Raw genomic sequence first — 22,001 nt, 5'->3', positions numbered from 1 at the left:
CAATAGCCAAAACTACTTGTCTACCTGGCATGTAATCTAATGTGCATGGGATGGAAGTAGGGTTGTGCCTGAGCTTCTTTTCAAACCACCTCTTAGAAAGTGTAACTGACCAGGAGTGCCAAAAAATCACATAAAACCAGGAACTCTGCAGTGATGAAGTAGTTCATGCCAAGGGGAAAACCAAAGGAGCTTGTGGTCTCTTTTTGATACTGCACAGGACTACAAGAGTCAGCACAATGAGGATCCTGGCATACTACACCGCATGCTCTCCAGCTGCAGCCAGACTGACTGCTTCTGGCACAGAAGTCCTGACTGAGATGAAGGTTCAGAAAGAGGACTTAACCATGCAAGTCCCAGGCTGCAGAAAGTACCTGTGTGTCCCCACTTCTGTGAGGTGTTCTCTGCTCAGATCATTGATCCACCAGAGGAAGGTGCCAAAGAAGATGAACAGACTGCATACTGCTGGAGTGAGTGAATGGGAGGAAATCTGTAATTTTTTCATGACTTGTCAGAGGTCAGCCAGAAACTACATTTCAGTAGGTAGTGTCTAGAAATACTTGTGACTTCCACCAACAGAAAAAACGTCTCTTTTTGTTATTGAATATGTGGAATTGGAGGACATTTGCAACAGGGGCTAAGAACCAAGTTCCATCAGGGGATGTAACTGATCTGTATGCTGAAAGGTGATATTAAAAGGCACTGAAAGGCTACAGTGCTTAGAGACTGCTTTCTGCAGGTGACAGAGGTACAAAGCAGCTGATCAGGCTTGACATATATTGGAAGTTTGTTTCCAGAGTCTTGTACTGAAGATGTTGAAAAGAGATTTCCTAGGCTTGTCCAGTCCTCAGGCCATTATTTCTATCATACTTGTGAACACCAACATTGTCAAAGAAGCGTCTAAGGCTCTGTGACATAGGTGGAAGGGCACTGGAGCCCAGACAGACTAGGATAGGAATGGAAATATGCTGATGGATCAGCAGCTGTCTGAGCAGCTGCTTTTGTAATCAGTGTTTTGGCTTTTATGACCACATCACTTTCTTTGAAGAATGAAGACAGTTACAGGGAGGTAGCATGTGTTAGGCAAAGTGTAGCATTTTTGTATACAGGCTTAATACATAAGGAGGGCTTTAGACTTTAGACAAATCAGGTTGAATTAATAAGCATATAGACAGAAGGTTAGTTGAAGTGATATTCTCTTCTTACTGGCACTTTTGGGACTGCATTTGGAGAATTGTGTCAAGACTGAGGCTCCCCAGATAAGAAAGACATTTATAAACTGGCAGACTGAGCCCAGCAGAGGCAATCAAGATGGTTAGAGAACAAGAGGCCATTACATACAAGGAAAGGCTAAGAGCACAGGACACGTTCATTTTGAATAAAAGAAGTCTAGGTGTCAGCTAACTGCTCTCTTAAACCATGCAGTGGGTGGAAACAGGGTAGCTGGAGCCAGAGTTCTTGGATATGCACAGTAAAAATAAGAGAGACAAAGAACAAAAGTTGCAGGAGGACAAATTTGTTATAATTACCAGGGGGGGAAAAGTCGCTATGAGTTTGACTAAGTATTGGAAGGAGACTCCCAGGCAGGCTTCAAAATCTTCAGCTTTGGAGATATTCAAAACCTGACTGGACAAGGTTCCTCAGCAACCTAAGTTCAATGTTTGATCCAACTTCAAAGCTGACCCTGCTTAAGGCATCAAAGTGTTGAGGGTCTGAGCAGGGAGAATTAGACCAGGTCACATCTCAAGGACCCTGCTAGCCTAAATTAGTCTCTGTCATGCACATCATTGTCACCTCAGCTTTTAGAAATGCCTTAGAGTATATTATGAAAGTAAGACTTGGAAATATGTTCTCTATATACCCTTTATCATAAGGGTATAATAAACCTATATATGCTGTCCATTTTAATGAAGAATAGATATCAATGGTTCACTGTCCACATGGCAAATGGTGCCAAGTGTGCTTCTGCAGGGGTGCCCAAGGTTTGATACTATATAATAATGTCATTAATGATCTGGATGATGGAATAGAGTGTATGCTTATTAAATCTGCAAACAACACTAGGCTGGAAGCAACTGTGTGTACACTGGAGGACAAGATTAGAATTCAAAATTATCCTGACAAACTGTAGGAATGGTGTGAGAAAAACAGGATGTTATTGAACAGACACAAGTCTGAGGCAATCCTTTTAGAAGGCATACTAAGCAGCACAAATACAGGATGTGGCTCATCCAGCTTGTTTGTACTTCTGCAGAACAAGATCCAGGGGCAACAGAGGATCACAAGCTGAGTAAGAGTCAACAATGTCATGTTGCAGCAATAAAAGCAAACAACATTGGCATTTTTACTTCAAAAGGTGTAGCCTGCAAGACATGTGAAATAATCTTTCTACTCTGCACAGTACTGTAAACTCTCAACCATAGTGGCCAAGCCAGTTCTAAGCACTACTTCAGGAAAGATGCAGAACAATTAGCCCAAGATCATGACCTATTGGAATTCTGATGAGAGGATAAATCTTACATACTTTCCTGGGCAAATTGTAAGCATCCAGAAATACATTATTTTCCCTCCTGTGTGCCACACTCCTTTTTTCTTTTACAGTTGGAGATTGAAATGATTACACCAATATCAATAAAATATCCTGAAGGGAAATCCTGAAGCAAGGAAAAATAAATAATACTTGGAGCTTGAGGAAGAGTGTATAGTAGCTCTTTCTTTTCTAGATGATAGATGGCCTTTTTGTTTCCTTTTGTTATTTGGTTTGTTTTTTTGCAGTTATGTCAGAAAACAAAAGAACTGATCTCAATAGCATGTTCGTTTCCTTTTAGTGCAAGCAAATAAATAACTAACTAAATCTCTTTGAAAATCCTGTACTTAATTTAACTCACGAAACTGCTCTGAAGTCAGGTGTTAAGCAGGAATATAATGAATCTGTTTACTGAGTGCTTAGGGATGTTCTTTTAAACTACTTCTAATGTTATAGGTGTAATAGCTAAGCATATATTTTAGGAAGATAATCATAGAATCATTGAACTATAGAACAGCCCAACCTTTCCCAACCTTTCAAGGGAAAGAGAGCCTAGAAGAGATTAGTTTACACATGTTGATCTGTTGGACGGTGGAAGACCTCTGCAGAGGGACCATGACAGGTTGGACAGATGGGCAGAGTCCAATGGCATGAGATTTAAAACATCTAAGTGCCAGGTTCTACACATTGGCCACAACAGCTCCATGCAGTGCTACAGGCTGGGGTCAGAGTGGCTTGAGAGCACCCAGGCAGAGGAACCTGGGGTGCAGGTTGATAGTAGGCTGAACATGAGCCTGCAGTGTGCCCAGGTGGCCAAAAAGGCCAATGGCATCCTAGCCTGTATCAGGAATAGTGTGGCCAGCAGGAGCAGGGAGGTCATTCTGCCCCTCTGCTCAGCACTGCTTAGGCCACACATTGAATACTGTGTCCAGTTCTGGGCCTCTCAGTTTAGGAAAAATGTTGACTTGCTGGAACGTGTCCAGAGAAGGGCAACAAAGCTGGTGAGGGGTTTGGAGCACAAGCCCTATGAGGAGAGGCTGAGGGAACTGGGGTTGCTTAGCCTGGAGAAGAGGAGGCTCAGAGGAGACCTTATTGCTGTCTATAACTACCTGTGGGGAGGTTGTAGACAGGTAGGGGTTGGTTTCTTCTCTCAGGCAACCAACTTCAGAACAAGAGCACACAGTCTCAAGCTGTGCCAGGGGAGGTTTAGGCTGGATGTTAGGAAGAAGTTCTTCACAGAAAGAGTGAGCGCCCACTGGAATAGGCTGCCCAGGGAGGTGGTGGAGTCACCATCACTGGAGGTGTTTAAGAGACTGGATGAGGCACTTGGTGCCATGGCTTAGTTGATAAGATGGTGTTGGGTAATAAGTTGGAATTGATGATCTCAAAGGTCTTTTCCAACCTGGTTAATTCTATTCCATTCCATTCCACTCCATTCCATTCTGTTCCAATCAGACCTTGAAAACTTCCAATTATGGGAACTCTGGCATGTTCCTGCAGACATTTTTTATTTTCACTGTAAAAAATTTCTTATTTTGTTGACTTTTCCAGTGCAGCCACTTGTCTTTTCCATGTGGCTCCTTGTGAAGAGAGAGTCACTCCTCTTGTAGCTGCCCTCTAAGTACTGGAATACTGTAATGAGGTCATCCTTGAGCCTTTTCTTCTTCATGGAAAGAAGAACTAGCTCCTTCATTTTTTTCTTATAGAGTGAGTTTTCCATCCCTTTGGACCCTCTCCGCTCTGTGCACATTTCTCTTCAATTTTGCAGGCCAAAATTGGACACAGTACTCTGAGTGTAGCTTGACAAGCACTGAGTGGACTAGGAAATAATATGAAATAATACTCATAGTTACTGTGGACTCCTGCTGATAATATCAATGATATTTCAGTAAGCTGTTGAGCATCCCCTGATAATAAAATTAGGCCATTAAACACTATTTTCTTGCTATAAACTAGCCTATCAATTATAAACCTTTCATTGATCTTTGTTTCTTGGTGTATTATAAATGTTAAGTCCTTGAAATTATAATTTAATTGTATCTGTTTGGGAAAATGCTTCTCATGAGATATGAGAGCTGCCAATTCTTTATCTCCTATTGTTGGTCATTGCAATAAAATATATATTTATATATTTTATATTCTAGGTGGTGGTATCTTCAGACACCACTGCAACATACTCACAGAACGTATGTACAGCTTCTGTTATTCGGTTGTGAGTAACATATTCCACATATGAAGACAGTTCAATGATTTAAGCATAAATCTGAGAATTTCCAATACAGCAATTCAAATTGGAAATAAAGGTGCTATGATCTGCAGTTTTCCCTCAAGGGGGATTATAGCAAATTAGCCAGGGACTCATAGCTTTTTCCTCTGTCTGGCACCATCCCAGATGCTGTAACTATAACTCAAGAGGCTCTAGGCTCAGAAAGAGCTAAGAGACCTTTCTCCTCTCATGCCCAGTTCACAGCCTGGAGCTTTTCCTTGGCTAGGAGAGGGCTAAGGGCCTCTCTCATGTTCTCTGTTGCCAGGCTGTAGCCTTTCCATGGCTCTTTTGGGATTAAGTTCTCTCAGGGCCTTTTCGCTTTCTGCCTCTGGCACAGGGCTCTCAGAGTGTTAGTTGCCTTGGTCCAGGTGTGAAGCTCAGGTGTAGTTTGCCTGCTAGGGCAACCTCTTGAGCTGCAACTCTGGCAGCATTTGGCTCTTGTTGATTTGTGGTTGAGAGCAAGGCAAATTGCATATCCTCTTGGCTGGTTTGATTACTGTCCGAAGACAATTTAATGCCTGTTGGTAACAGAGAAACCTGATAGCTGAACCTGTAAGAATGGGGCATATCCAAACATGTCCAGGGGCACACAGAGTTCACAGGTATGTTACAAGGTTAATTACACATGCTACACATTTACCTGGACCATCTATACTCCAGGAAATGTCCAGTTTTGGACATTTACAGTTGCTTAGCCCGTTGCCAGGGTCAGGGCATGTTTTGGGGCTTGTCCCTTCATGGCAGCCATACTGCAGTATAGATAGAATGTGTATAATTAGCATCCTTTCTGTCTAAGCATTTATTTGTTTCTGAGTAGTTGAAGGAAAAAAATATGCAGAAACATTAAAAATAAACATAATTTGCCAATGAATTAGTTTTTTTCTTCAGCAAATAGACATGTATAACACCAACAATTAGTATGTTGTATTATTGCAGAGAATGTTTCCATGAAAAGTTAATTTCCATCATAAGTTGTGGTTAAGAAACACATTAAAAGAAAAATGTCAAAGGCAGCGATAATTTAGTTCATACATATGGAACTTAAAACAATGCTTGCTGCTTGTATCATTTTTAAGACACCTGAATTAATTTTCTAAGAGCTACATATTTTCAACCCTAATTAGAGTTTGGAATTTATAAGAAAACATATTTTTTACTAAAAACAGCACACGGAAATCTAGTTGTAAAAAGTGTCTTGGCCTACCAATGGCAGCCTGTACTGATTTCTTTGTGAGTTTGCCACACTGTGATAAATGTCAGGAGATAATTTTTCAAGTTAGCTGGCAGCTTGGCATTCTGCATGCAAATGGAGTGTTTAACACAGATTAAGGAATACAGGGAGAGGAGAAACTAACATGATTTTTCTTACTATCCCTACTGTTGCCTAGAAAATAGATCTTAAGGTGTCCATATGTTACAAAATTCCTCTTCTGAAAGAGCCAACAATATAGACTGAAACATCTACATGTCTGTGAAAAGAGATATCAATAACAATGAAATGAAAAAAAATCAGTTATGGAGAAAAACCAACAGAGAGGTCAATATTAGTGACTGACCTCCATAATATTTGACCTATTAATAACTTCAGTAACAGAAATTACTGTGTTCATTTCAGTAGGGGAAAGGTTCTCATGGTTGTTTGTAAAAAAATAAATGAGAATAAAACGTCTGCATTGATTAAGCAGCTCAAACTCATGGTTTTAAAGCCAGATTTATGAATCAATCGCAGAATAAACCCTTTCAAAACCAGAACCGTAAGACCTGTGCATTACCATAACAAATTGTGCACGTTTTCTGTAATATCACAAATCCTGCTATTTACATCTATGATTATACCATGATCAAAGCAATTAAGAAAAGAAAATAAACCAAACAACAAACAAAAAAAAACCCACCAAATTGAATATGTACTTTAATGTACACAATTGAATATCTTTAATATATAATAAAAACATATAAGCATATAAATATATATAAAAATAATTTAATTATAAGTATTCCTGTTTACTATTTCACTACTTCTGAGACTATTAGCTCTTTTTTTCACTGAAAGCTTACATACAATGAATTTTTCCTAGCAGTATTTACAACCATGAGAATAAACATAATGTCTATTTTATTTTTACTGCTCTGACTGCAAAATACATAGAGAAACCTGAATAACATAAATTCCGTGTAGATGTTTACTACATCTTCTTTAAGTTACAACAAAATTATTTGAATAACCTATTGCAATAAAAAGTAAATTAATTTAGTGAAGTCACACCGGCTTAATCTGCTTCACTGTGATTGAAATGTTTATAACCTCACTTGGAAGGCCTGTTAAAGTGTTTTTGTAATTGCACAGGATATAACAAAACTTGCCTCTGGAAACACATACAAGGTATTTTTCATTTTTATTTTTTTTTCCTCATGTCTAAATAAAAAGAATTACACATTCACAGTTAGAGAAGAAAGAATATTCTAACTTCAGGTTTTTTTACTTATGCTTTAATTCACCCTGTCATGTGGAAGTTGAAAACCAGTGAATGGAACTATTTGGTGCAATAGGTATGCACCGCTGGGTAAGTTTAGATGCTGTCATGGCCTTTCAGTTTGTATTTCCTAGCTTTTTATTTTAAGCTTATAAGAAATGCTGGTTTTCAAGGAAAGGGGCTAATAGCACTTCCCCAGCCTGGCACAGGAACAGATCACATTATCTTTACTCATGAGAATAGTCTAATTAAACACAACAGGAGTCCTCATATGGACATGGTAAAGCAAGCAGTATTTTGATGCCACTGTAGCAGATCAATGAAAATTCTCTTTTTCAAACATGGTTCAGTTCTGATCTACATAATTTCACTATTTAAAAAGAAAATGTTTTCTAGGATTTAGCAGATATATATTCCTGTACAAAGCACTTCCTATTCACTTCGGTAGTTTCATTATTTGTAGCCAAGTCTGCTTTTTAAAACATGTTTTTTCATGCTTTCTCAGTTGAATGACTACATAATACTTTTACTTTTAAGGTAGTATTGCTAGCATTTATTTTATAATTGACATGAAAATTCAGATAAAAGTTGAAACAATTATTTGCTAGCTTTATTTTTTCCCCATCTGTTTGTTTGCTTATTGCAAGCATAAGAACATGGATACATGGTTTTATTTTTCGTTTTTGAGGTTGTATTTGAGACTACCTTCTGGCATTTATGGAGAATGTATGCTGAGAAAATGTAAAGAATATGCCTTGGGAGCAAAGGCATATTCTTTCTTTCTCTCATTTCAGTGGGGAGCAAATGTTGAGAAAATAACAGAAATGTATGAGATCAGATCCTGGCAGTGATCTGGTTTTTGTGAAGGGTAAATGAGTGCATAACATCCTTCCACACATACTGTCTCCTGTCCCACCTAGTTTGGGCCTGTGTCAGTGACTGATCTTGCAAGCTGAACTGAAAATGGTTATAATTACATAAACACTAGGATTTGCTAATGCAGGGCACCTTGCTGGAATGGGACCCCACTAAAATGGTCACTAAGGAATATACAGGCTCTTTACTGTACCTGTCAATATACAGTAGATGAGACAAACATTATTTTTAAAGGAATGAATCATGTTTTGTGGCATTTCTAGTGTATGTACACTTAATTTTCAGTCTGATGAAGTGTTAAAATGGAAGCAAACGAACACAAGGGCTGCAATTACTACTGGGCTGAGATTAGTATTACACATTTGTTGTTCTTTCAGAGCCAGTGCTACAATAACATTCACATGAGTTGATGAATGGCCTGAATGAAAGTTTTCTTATCAAAACCAAACACTGTTAATTAGAGAAGACAGCTACTTAATGTTGTTTTGGCTTATAAAAAAAAAGAGAATATGATTTTGTAAAAATGTGTTTGTAAAGCCATATATAAGGTTAAGAACTAAAGGAAGTCTCTCCTGTTAAACACAATCTTGGGAATTCACATTCTTTTAATAAGAGGGTTTTTTTCCTTTAATACATGTAGGATATTATGAGATTTTGGTAGAGGAAATGATACTCAGACAGTTAGAGTCCTAAATGGGAAATTATATAATGAAGGATTTCATAAACAAAACTTCTAAACAAACTTATGACTTCAGCTTTATCAGAAATTCAGTGTGGAGGAATGTATTGATAGATGTATATGGAGCGGCTGTAGTCAAGAACTACCCCAGCATTTGGCTACATGTGTAAATCAAGGAGTCTTCCATTAATAGTAGTATGAGTTACAGAACACATAATAAAACATCAAACCATATTCCATTATCCCACTTTTCTAGAGAAAGCAAGTTTATGTGGTTGTGCTATTGATCCATCTGTTCCATTCCAAATATGAAAAAGTCACTGACAAATTTTAGGCAAATGTAACAACGGATCTCAATGTTACAAAGTTATTTTGGGATCAGTAAAAGTTGGTAAGTGCACAGAGATCCAAGTTAACACACAACAATTTTTGGTTTCAGGGTTAGGTTTCAGATTTGCAACTTGAATTTTTGAAAATATTTACATGTAAAATTAATTAAGTTTACACAAACTTAAGGACTCTCAAACTCTAGAAGGATACTTGGCTTCCAGAAATTATTATTAAAAACATGAATCATTCCTTTCTGAAATCAAGATGAACACTTTTGGGCAGCCTTCCCTGATTCCTTTTTTTGTTTGTTTGTTTGCTTTTATGTGTAGTTGGTTGGTTGTTTTTTGGGGGAGGGGTTGTTTGTTTGCTTGTTCAGGGGTTTTGTTTGTGGGTTATTTGCTTGTTTAATGGAAAATGGGATAAAGTAAAACAAGTCATGGAAGCTTTCACTGATGCTCCCAAGTTAAGAATTGTTGTCTATGTTTTTTCTGGAGAATCTTTTTAAAAGCTTCTAGAACAGGACTTACTTTAACCAAGGACAGAAACAGCAAGTGCAATTTGAAACACACTACTTGATCAGCTCATCATTATCTACTAGCTGGAAGTTACCGTGCCTAGAGCTCACACTGTGATACACAAGTGCTTCTCATCCGCTACAGTTGAAACTCTGCCTAGCTACTTCACTCAAGCACTCCCCTCTTTGGGTGTTTAAACTAATATGGGCTGACTTTTTATAGCAAAGCAGTTGACTGCCTGTGTATTCAGTTTTGCTAGTTCTGCTATGAGGCTGGGGGGATATGGAACCTTTGGCTCCTCAAAAAGTCTATGAAATTAAAGTATTGCTTTATTCCAAGTCATACAAAGCTGCTCACGAATGGTGGCAAATTGTATATGAATTTCCCTCCAGGAACACTTTGTGCTTTCTTATCTCCAATAATCAATCTTTTGGGTTTTCTCCCCATCTTTTGCAGCTTTCTGAAATAAAGTTGATTCTGTGACTTCCAGCTAATCACTGGGCTATGCATAGTTAAGTATCCATTGACCTTGCAAACAAGCAAATGTAACATACTGTGTAGACAAGTATGTAGAGTTAATGCATTGCATAGTACAGAGCTGAAATCTTTCTCTTCTTGGTGGAGCTTAGAGCATCTGCTGTCATCCTGGTTGATGTAATGACAAGGTCCTGCTAATTTACTGTGTTTATACAGTTAAAAGGTGGGTATAAAGAAGACCAGCAATTCAGCCAAATTCTTAAATTTGGGGTTACAGAAGAGACAGGACAAATGGTATTATGAGACCAGGGAACAAGATTTATTGTAGAAGTCAACTTTCTGCTGACAGCCACTGTGAAGCCAAGATATAAGGGGGATGGATGATCTCCAGCACATGCAGAGCAAACATATACAACTTTATTCAAACTATTTGAATAATTTCAGTCTCTCCAAAATATGAGAGGTACTTTTGTTTCTCTGATGATAATGGAAGAGCTTGAAAAAAATACTCTTTGCCATGAGGCATCACTGCAAGTAAGAGGCTTGGTAAAACTGCTGGACATCTGTGTATGTAACACCATCACCAAGAGACAGGAGTGTATGTACTAACTTTGGACAAATCCCCCTCTGCTTTGCACAAGCACCACAAGAGCTCTCAGGCTGTCAGACCCCAGGTTTTCAGTTGTCCCATGGCTAAGGAGACCTCAGCTACGGAGACCTTGCACAACCCTTGACACCCTCACTGAAATCTGACCGCTTGTAAAGGCCGAAGCTGTTAAACCCCCTTCACCCGAAAAGGTCCCTGCACGTCCACCCCTCACGCAGAAGCGCGGGACTGGTGTGTGGAAGGCACAGCAGGAAATCACAGAAGCTCGAAAGTGTGGGAGCTGGCTGAAAAGCCTAGCAGACCTCCCAGCAGCCCAGGGCCCCTCACCAGCGAGGTCCTGGGGAAGACGAGGAGGGGACACTCCCGAAGATGGGGGCCTCCAGCTTGCGGAAGGCGCTAACTACCCCGGCAGCGACCGCAGCCTCTAGAGGCGGCTCAGCGGCTCGCTCCTCCCGCAGGAGGCGCCCTGGGGCGGAGGGGAAAGGCCGAGCCCTCGACAGAGGGGTGATCCTACGTCGAGGCGGGCTGGTGGGCGCCTCCCTGTCCCTTTAGGCGGCGGTGCACGGTCTCTCTGGAGCGGGTGGGCGCCGGTCTGAGGAGGCTTGCGGTTCCCCGGCGAGAGGCGGTGGTTCCGTGCCTCAGCGCGGCCCCTCACGCCGCCACGGTGGCAGCGCAGCTCCTGTGCACCTGCTCACCTGTCTGCCGGCCGGCTGGGGGGGCTTGGCTCGGCCACTCCCCTAGACGGGCTCGGCGCAGGCGCTCTAGCGGCTACCGCAGGCAGGGGGCGGCAACATGGCGGCGTGAGCGGCGGCGGTTTCGGCTCCACAACAACAGCGGCAGCGGCGATCGCTCGCGCCGCCGTCAGCTCCACGCGCCGCTCGCCTCCGCCGGGCCGCGCCGCGTCACGTTCGCGGCGCCCGCTCTGCCTGCCCCGCGGCGGGGAGGTGGCCCCGGCTCGGCAGCCTTCGGCTAACGGGGCATCAGCGCCCATAATAATCCCTCATTATAGCGGAGCGGGGGAGCGGCTCCTGGGACGGTGCCTGCGCCTCGGGCCGGCTCCCTGCGGCCCCGCCGAGTGAGACTGCGGTGGATGCGCGGCTCGGCCCGGCCGGGCGGGGAGGCAGAGGCGGCAGGTGCCGGTAACGGCGGGGGGTAAATGGCGAGCGAGAAGCCAGTGTCGGGGCCGGACCCGCAGCCCGCGGGACTCATCTCCGTCGGGGCCGGCAGTGGAGGCGGAGGCGGCGGCAGCAGCGTTGCGGTGATGGGGGAGCTGAGGGCGTCGGGCTCTGGGTCCGTGGTGCTCCCCGCGGGGATGATTAACCCATCGGTGCCGATCCGCAATATCCGGATGAAATTCGCCGTCCTCATCGGACTCATCCAGGTCGGGGAGGTCAGCAACCGGGACATCGTGGAGACGGTGCTGAACCTGGTAAGCGGCCGTGCACCCCGCCCCGGTGACGCCCCGGCGGGCATAGGGCCCCTGGGCACCGGCCGGCGTAGCCTACCTCCTCCCGGAGATGCTCCTTACAACCCCCCTCCGCCTCTGTGCAACCCGAAAGGGACCTTCATTTTCCCTGCCCCCGTGTCCCTCCTACACGCATGGCCCTTCCCCAACCATCTTTCCTTCCCAAACTCCTCTTGTCCCTCTCATGTTAATGCTGCGACCTGCGTGTCTCCTCGTCGTACATGTGACAGAAACCCCTTCAGCACTCCCTAAACTCCAAACAGGACCCTACCTAGTATAGACAAGCCACTTCCCCTTGCCAGTGCCTTCCCCCAGTCGCCTTCTGTGCAGTTCACAATGTAAAAATTAAAGAGATTAAGTAATTTGTAATTTCGGAAACTGGACGCTGCCCTGTAACCTAGTGGTTTCCTCATGGGAAGAAGAGTGGCATGAATGTAGTATCTGTTTTTAATTGAAATGCATTAAAAAAAGCAGCCTGAGCTGGTATCTTAGTGGCTGAAACATGTGAAAGGTTTAACCCTGTTTGCTCTGAGCTAGCTGAGTATATGTAATGTGGAGGAAAGGGGAGGAGGGAGATTTTTTTTCAAGGATTTAATAATATGCTTTTATATCTGGAATAAAGAGTTACTTGTATTGCAGTATTGTGTTGGGTTGCTTATGCCTTACTAATCTGCCATGCTTTCCAAAACACGTTCTTGTCTGCAAAGTAAGTGCTGCTGCTAATTTTGTTTAAGGTCTGTGCATTGCAAGATATTGTCATATGCTGGTAAATAGCTTGAAATAAGAAGATGCTAAAATGTAGCTCCTTAGTCATCTGCTCACTTCGTGGAGTGAAAGAGTTACTGCAGGACTGTATGACTTAATGTTTTTGCGCTACCTACACCAAAGCCTGAGGAACCTACAGAAGCCAAACGAGTGGATCAAAAAAATGAATCACTTTCAATTATGTGCAATTTGCTGCTGCTCCTGAATGCAAGATTTACTGCAGCAAATCTTTTGAAGCAGTTCAGTCAATGAAACATCCAAATTTTTTGCATGTAAAATAGGACAGAAAAATGACTGCCCAAAACTGAATGGCAATTAATTGAAACTGCCTTTGTTTCAGATGAGTTTAATGCTTCTAACCATCACTCAATATACACGAAGTCATGTGAAGAATGTATTTTGTTTCAAACACTTTAAAAGGATGTGTTCAGCTGTTTGACAGTTATTTGCATTTGACCTAGCAGAGACTGAATTGAAAAGCTGCAGCATGCAGGGAAAGACGTGGTTTGGTCAGATTATTTTAATATTTATGACTTGTCTGAGCACACAGGGTTAAAGCCCTAATAGTTTTGTGAATATATCAAAACAGTAATCTGGTATATTTCACCCTCCTTTCTTCAAGCTGTTTGACACAACTGAAACCTGAATTGTAATTTATTTTTTTTTATGAGTGTGGTACAAGTCATCATAACTTTATTGGATTATTCCCATTCCTTTAACAGTAGCACTCAAAAGAAGGGGATGACGTGCAGTTATTTTATTAACTGGCTTTGTGTAGATTGTGACAGATACAAAGATATTTAGTCTTTTTCTCATTTTCTTTCTTTCATTCTTGTTACTGATATTTAAGCTTGTTTTAAATCTGGCTGTTAATTCATCAGCAACTGGACTCACATTGGCTTGTCTTTGAGGGAGGAGGTTCAAATATGTTTTGGTATTTGTGTTGAGGACATGTAGTGCTTGTGACAGTGCCTGCATATAAAATTTACCTGCTAATTAGTTCCTATTGTTGGAAACTATGCTCATATTTAAAAATAAACGCAAGAGTGTTTAACAGTTCTCTCAGCATTGGGAGACGTATATGAATGTGAAACTGCTTGGGAGTCTGCTGCAGTAGCAATGCATTCTGGATCAGTCATTACTTAACAGATGGACTGTAATATACAATAGTCAGTATTCCCACAGCAGAGAGAGGTTATATTGTGTCTGCTGGTCTTTTTTTTTTTTTTTCTGAGGGCAGTGAATGGCTGAAACTTCTGCTTGTATTTGTGAAACTGACATTACTTGCCTGTGAAACAAATGTAGTGAATTTGACAGATACAAAGTAAAGCTGATGGCTATACCTAAACTACTAAAACATTATCTGTTTCTCTATTAAGGACTTCAATAGTAACTTTAAATAAAATACAGATTTGTAGTTTAGAAGCATTTTTTAGGAGGATGTTTAGGAGTGGGGAGAACTTGATTTATTTTTTTTTTCTCATTTGCTCTGTGTGTTGTATTTTCCTTCAGCATTTACTATTTCTGAATAACTTTTAATGCAAGCATGATAATGAGTTGACAGCGCTTAAAGAGCTGATTTTAGTTTGATATGTCAGTCTTCAAGAGAAATATTGCCTATCCTACAACATATTTGGTATCTATAAGCCATTTGCTAATAGCTGAGACTTCTTTCATTATCTCATAGTCGAAGATTGAGGTGATGGTTGGTGGTTTGTTGTTGGGTTGGTGAGGGTTTTTGTTGTTGTTGTTGGTTTTTTTTCCTCTGAGGTTACTACTCTCTTCTCTTTAAAGCTTAAGTCAGTTCAGTATTTCTGCATCTGTGTGGAAGCAATAGCAAATGGCTGAGACAAAACTTTGGTTTGTCTTGCCCTTGTCATAGAGATGGTCACTCTTCTTTCCTGTTAAGTTTTTTTCTTAGGGTTTCCCTTGAAAAGTTTTTACCTTTAAATAATTCTTTTGGCAGCCCCACACTGTGCTCTCTTTCAGACATACTTTACGTAGCACCTTCTGGTCTTGATGGACACAGTAATTTATTTTATCTGTGAGGCGATGAAGTGCTTTTTATGCAGTGCTGAAAAATCTTTTTTCCGTGTCTAATGTTTTGTTGGATTTTCAGTTTTGCCAAATTTTAACAGTCACCTTTCAGCTCAGATAGTATTTTGTTCTTTGGCATGCCTATACTGCTTATGGGATTAGTTGTTTCCTTTGATGCGTGTTTTTTGTCACACTTCTTTTCCTTCAAACTTGTGTGTTTAAACTTCTGTTATACTTGTGAATGTATTTAATAGAGTTTCACTTGGTAGAGTTTCTAGTATTGTTTGTGTTATTTTTCATTTTTTAGCATTAGACTAGAAGACTCAATAGAGTGAGAGTTCAGCCCTCAATATGAACTACTTGCAGTTATCCTTGAAAAAAAAACATGCTATTGTTAATACTGTGGAGGTCAGAAGGTGTTAAGAGTCTGAGCTGAAAGCTTTCCTGGAATGATTTTTTAGAATATTGTATTATTTTTGCTTTTCTAGAAAAGTAGGAAGGAATTTCTCATTGTACCTCATTTATTCTTCTGTGATGGTGTTCGTTTTGATCTTGAGGCTTAATATGAATTTCCAGGTTCACCATGTGCTTTCTGAGGTGTGTGTGCACTGACCCTTGTGTACTGCAAACCACCAAACTGGAAGGGGCTTTCCTTGGAAACAACATAATCCTCTAGTTGCTCATAGTGATTTCTCTTTGGGGGTAATTGACACCATGTCTGCTCTACTATTGATGAAGAGACCTTTCCCCTTTCAACAGCTTTAATAGTTTTCTTAGGGTCCTGTCAAAGATGTTGTTGTTATTATTATGATAGATGTACTGCTTGACTTTCCACATACTTGCTTTGCATCTTGACACACTTGTGCATCTGATATGTGTTAGACAGACATTTAAAATTTCATTTTAAAAATAGAATTTCAGTGAGTACGATATCATGGCGGAAATGGGCCATTCTATCCACTTGTATTCTTCTACTTCAAGTGGATTTGTTTCACATGTTGCACAAAATTTCCACATGTGGCTTTAATTAATTTTTATATAATATATCCTGAATGGCCTTTCATTGTTTTCATTGACCTGCTTCTTTAATTCTCTGGTTTTCCAATATTTTAATAGTTTGGGTATTTTTCCTTCAGTCTATATTTTGAACTGTCTTTTTATGGCAAGCTTTTAGTTTTGTAGTGGTGATTCTATGGCAGTACAAAATAAGAAAGGTGAACAGGAAGCCAACTGATACTAAAAAAATTGTGGCTGGTGTTGACACCTGCTGCTCATTTTTCCTGTGCATCTTGAACAGATGATGTGATGCAGATTTGAACAAATTTCAATCTTATACAGGTGTGGCTGACCAGCATTCTCCTTGTACAATCTTGAAAGCTTTCATGTATGTTTGGTCAGGGTAGAGAGTGCTTATAAGAACTAGGTCAAACACCAGGCATAGTTCAGAAAGTCTCTTGCAGTTCTTGTTGACTGCAGCCCACGCTTCTGCCTAGCTCTTCTCATTTTCTTGGCTGTTCCATCCTACTTCCCTGTTAGTCACCCATCACAAGAGGTAAGCCATTTTTTAGTGCTCTGTCACATTGTGTACGTGTAGGAGTGGCATTTGCAGCTTCAAAAGAAATGGGTTAGATTGTGTGAGAGATCCTTCTTGCCCTACAGGCTTTCCATAGTAGTGGTCATGAGCAAAAATGTAAAGCGAAGCATAGATAAGAAATATTTTTTCCATTTTTACTTCTTTACTTTAAATGTTGGTTCAGGGTCATCTTCAGCTAATGTTGGCTTTTGTTAGTTGGATTCTTTGAATCCATTTACATACAGTTTTGGTTGCTGCAACGTCTTTGTGGCACAGTTCTGTTGTTGTCTTGGGGGAAGAATCACTTTTGGTTTTTGTCTGCTGTTTGATTCTGAGAAGACATGTGCCATGTGAGTGTAGAAATAGCCTTGCAGGCTTGAGAAACTCCATTTTCTTGGTGTAAACCTTTCAATTTTTGTAATACAATTCTTTGATGATAGTATTATTTGAAAAACCTAGCATTCTTGGGAATTTTAAAGTTGTTTTGTTTTGCTTTTAGCTAATACTTAACTGGAGGTGGCAGTCCTTGTCCAAGTTGGTCCCTATCCCAGCAGGTCCCTATCCCAGCAGGTCCCTATCCCAGCAGGTCCCTTTTATTGTGCTCATATTAGCTCCATACTAACCTATTTCTGGATGTTACCCTAGAAACTACCAGAGCCATATGGAAAGAGCAGTATCCAATACAAGAGTTTGTAATAGTATTTCATGGGCCTCTATTTAAGCTATGGAAAATTTACAGAAAATCTTTGACTGTGTGTTCACTTAATTTGTTTCAGTATAACTGATTGTTTTGGCCTTCTAAACTAATCTTTGACACGAGGTGTTTATGGGTGGGAAGTTTGTTCAGTCCTTGTATCAGTCATGAAGCACTAGTGGTATCTCAGCAAGTGTCATGGAATCTGCTGTGGTTCTGTTATAAAGGATTGATACATTTCTATAGGTAACTTTTTAAAATCTGCCAAGGTGAGCCTAGCACTGAGTATTCCTTTCTGCTTAACTCTGGATACCTATTTTCTTCTTAGCTTTATATCTGACTTGTCGCTACAGGATTCAGTTCATGGATTAGAAGGGAGAGGAATACTTAAAGGATTTTTTATTGTTTTTGTCACACTGAAGTAATAAAATTCTGAGGCTGGTATTAATAAAACACCTCCAATCTAGGGCCTTTCCCCCTACTCTCACCTGAAACTCTACCTATGTTTTATCTCTTTGCATCAAGCAAAGGGTTAGCACCTTTCTCTTTCAAGATACTATTTTTACAAAAGCATGACCTGATTCCCCATTTAAACCATGTGTTTTACAAGACTAAGCATTTGGCTGCATATGTAGTTATATACTGTACTGCTTTGGCACAGTCTGCTCTCAAGTTCCCTACCCCCAGCTTGGGAGGGAAAGTAACATACAAAAAAAGCACCCTGGGTTGAGATAATAGGATGTACAATTACCTTGGGCCTGTTTCACACAAAAACCATGGTAAAAGAAGCTGCAGCAGCAAAACAACAGTGATAAAATTACTTCCCCCAAACCACAGCCAGATTAGTGGAAAAGACCAACACCCCAAACTTGAAAATGGAAGCAGCAACTGGAAACATATTACAATCCAAACTGGAAGCCCCACCACACTTTCTTTGCTCTGGCCAGCATTTTGATTTTAAGCCTGGCATGACATCAGCATGGTATGAAATACTCACCAGCAGATTCAATTTGCTAAACCCATGATATACTCCACCTCTTGTTCTATACCATCTGTGTCATGCCCAGCAGCAATTAACATCATACAAACATACATCATACATCATTCTCTGTTCGTTCTCACTCAAAATAGATCACCTTGCAGTACAAAGCAGGCTTCTTACTGCAGATGCTCTGAAGCTCTACCCTGTTGCAGTACAGTTTCAATCAGTCCAAATGATGGGGCTGTTTCCACCTCTGGGGCAGTTGATTCCAGTGACCCCTTCTACCCTTTTAAGTGAAAGCAAAGTGTGGCTCGAATTCTGATGCTCAGCTTCCAACACATCCAGTGGTTGGGATCCCTCTGTCACACCAGTAACATAGATGGGTTCCACCCCTTATAATTTGATGGCATTGGAGTACACTGTGCATCTGTGTCTGCTAAGGCTTTATACTTTTGCAGATTCCACATGCCAAGTCACTGGATCCATACAGTCCAATAAATCCAATTGTCCCTTTCCTCCACCTGGTTGCAGGCAGGGCACCTCTAATTCTGAGTGGAATCATTTGCATCTTGTGAAGATGCTTTGGAAGTCCCTTCAGGAGGATCAGAAGCAGTATCAATTCTTCTGCTCTTTTTGGGCTATTTTCCACTAGAAACTGGGGCGGCATTCTTCTGGGGTGAATTCTCTTGTAATTCACAGACCCATGTAGCTAGGACTAAAGGTTTTCCATCTCCGTTCCTCATGTTGTCCCCATGGTCATGTAAGCAAAACCACAGGGTACAGCATGGTGTGTACCTCCCAGATTCTCTCCTTTAGACAGGGAAGTGCCTGCCCTTATAGCTGAAACACAGGACCATAGGGGTGGGGAATAGGACATGTTCTTTTTGAGTTTATGGACCTTCTGGCACAGTTTCTTCACAGCTGAAACAGGCCTGTACAGAGGAGGAGAGACCTTCCTCGTATTGTCAGGACCTGTCATTATTTGTCCTTGGCTGTCTTTCAAGGCCAGGGATAAAGACTGAGTGAGCACCTCTGGCTCTTCCTCTTGTTCCTGTGATGACCCTGATTCATCCTCATCCTTTTGCAAGATGAACTGCTTTCATTGTGTGTTTCTTTTTCTGTACAGGGGTGACTGATACTGACAGGCTGGTTCTTTGGTACAGCTGCCATGCCTGCAGCTGGGGTCTGAGTAGCCACAGTGTCTGCCTGTAGGTTGAGAGACCTCTTGCCCCTGAGTGTTCTGAATGGTAATGAGAAAGACTTGATAGGCATGGACCAGGCTCCAACACACCATAATGATTTCTCTCTCAAAGACTTCCAGGCTGACAGCATACTTCTGCCAAAAATTTTACCAGATTGCCAAGATTTTGTACTTGTTCAGGGGTGAAATTTCAAGAAATTGGAGGTGACTAACATCCTATCCAGCCTTTGGGTAGATCTCCAAGTGGTGTTCTTAGCAAAGACTTGCATCATTCTGGGAAGACCTGGCCCCACAATTGGGTGAGATGACATCTAAACCATGTGGCTAGTCGAGTAGCCATATCATAACATGCCAGTAACCAGCACATCAACACCATAACACTAATCCATTTCCCTGAGGCAATAAGCACATCCCTGAGGAAGTGCACATCAACTACAAATGCATAAGGTTTTATGTAATTGTAATGAAACCAGGGCTAGGCCCCAGCACATCAGCCCCAGCCGCCCCTGAAAAGCAGATACATCAACATGGCAAAGATACTACGGGGTTGGGGGGAATACAAAATTCTTTCAACAAGCTTTAATTGAATCTTCTTGTCAAAACAGACTCGCCTGGTTTCACATGCACCTGGGTTTCCTCCAGATCAGGAAGGAAAGTAACACAAAAAGCTCTGGGCTGAGATAAGTTTAATAAGATGATACGATATACAGTTACCTTAGCTTGATTTGTGGGAAAGCACAGCAAAAGCAGAAGCAGCAGCAGAAGCCAGTGCTAAAATGACCCCCTCATTCTGCAGGTACACAGCCACCTCAGTGGAAAAGAGCAACACTCCCAAAACGGGAGGTGGAAGCAGAAACCAGAAATGGGAAGTCTCTCATGTTGCAATCTAAACCACAAGCCCCATGATACTATGCTCCAGCCAGCACTTTCATTTTAAAGATGACATGATGTCAGCATCATATTGAATACTCAGCAGCAGATCCAACTGGCTAAACCCATGACGTATCCTAATCTTTCTCTTTCCTCCATATGTTCCCTCACTGTCACCCCCACACACTTTTGCTTTCAGATAAGCACTCAAAGAGGTAGAGGTGAAGGGGTATGGCTCGTTACATTCACAAGGTTGTTGTCTAGGAGTCTGTGGTGCAGTTGTTTCTTTGCGTTTTAATGCTTTTCAGTGCCTTCATTCATACTTCTCAAATGTATAAATCACTGTCTATATTGTGTCCTTAAAACGCCACCAAAACCCAACATGCCAAAACTGCATCACGATCTTTGCGTTTCAGCTGAAGTGTTTGTTTCCTTTCCATGGCATACTGAATTTAGTCAGTGGAATGAAATCTGTGATTTGGTTAGTACCAAATTGAGACTCTTATATCCTGATAAATACTGTGCACAGTATTAACACAGCTGTGTTAACTTAATAAGCTATCTAAGCTATTTTAAATCAGTCTCATTCATTACTTGTCACTGCGTTTTGGTTTTGTTTTATTTTTTCTAGCTTAGCCTGTCATGCTAAATCTGCCATTTCAAATCAACTTGTGTTGCTGTCCTGTAACTAGACAATTTTGTAGTACTCTATACAAAACAGTATCAGTGCAACTACTTCCTGAGTTGATACCTTGTATGTACCTCATGGCCAAAGGGTCAGTGTAGTATTGTGTGTTTATGTTGATGAAGAGGTGGACTGATCTTTAATTACTATTCATGTGTTTGGAAATGCCAACTTCTGGAGTTTTATTAATCCTTGTGTACACAGAACCCCTTAAACTTTCTTTTAAGTGAAATTTAGAACTTGCTTTTATAATTGGAGGTAGCATCATCTGAAACATCTGTTTCGAATCTGATGATCTGCTTCCCAATTCTGTCTTGCAAAGGTTTGGCTTGGATTCACTATGAATCCGCACAGTACTCAATATGTGATATTCAGCATAAACATGATCACTTAGAAAGAAAAAATGATTATTTGTGGAGAGTCACATATTACTTCCTTAATGATAGAAATATCTGTTTTAGCTATAGGATTATGATGGATTTCAGCTATTTGAACTATAGTTTCATAACTTCCAGTTTATAAAGATTATTAATGACGTTAATCTCCAAGATAAAGATTATCTGTTATTTCCAGTAGAGAAGCACTTCAACTTCTGATCAGCCTACTGATTATGCTCAAATTTGTGTTCTGGTAATTTTTGTAGTTTAGAGTTTGTTCTGCTGTGGAGTATGATAATCTTCAGTAAGTAAGTCTTAAGTAGTTTAGGTGTTGGTGTTACTGAGATTTACGCCAGTGATATCAATTCTTTTATATCAATGCAACTCTGTAATGTGATTACCCTGATTTAAAATTGGATTCCATCAGTGAAATTGTTCCAACATAGTAATTCATTGAAAGCCTGCGTAAATATGAACAGTGCTTATCCTCTTCCACACCCTACAAAATGGAAAGATACGTTTTTTTCACTGCCCTTCTATTTACAATTGGAAGCCTTTCTAAACTATGCATAATAGGTATTAGGTTTAGGAATTACCTGAAAGT

The 22,001-nt window shown here is 40.9% G+C and overlaps 1 protein-coding gene across 11 annotated transcripts in view; it reads left to right on the top strand.

Annotated features, from left to right (window-relative positions):
- Nucleotides 1-11,628: 11,628 nt before the first annotated feature.
- The window catches only part of NBEA (neurobeachin), a 505,074-nt gene continuing 494,701 nt past the window's right edge, over nucleotides 11,629-22,001 (top strand). For all 11 annotated transcript variants that reach the window (XM_068142943.1, XM_068142938.1, XM_068142931.1 and 8 more), the window contains exon 1: nucleotides 11,629-12,177. In XM_068142943.1, coding sequence (XP_067999044.1) covers nucleotides 11,905-12,177 — 273 coding nt within the window. In that variant the 5' untranslated portion in view covers nucleotides 11,629-11,904. The remainder of the gene's footprint in view (nucleotides 12,178-22,001) is intronic.

The sequence above is a fragment of the Melanerpes formicivorus genome, unplaced genomic scaffold, assembly GCF_026170545.1.
Source record: "Melanerpes formicivorus ecotype bairdi unplaced genomic scaffold, bMelFor1.0.p_v2 SCAF_1, whole genome shotgun sequence".
NCBI classification, from domain to species: Eukaryota; Metazoa; Chordata; class Aves; order Piciformes; family Picidae; genus Melanerpes; species Melanerpes formicivorus.
This window is presented reverse-complemented; position numbering and strand designations above follow the sequence as displayed.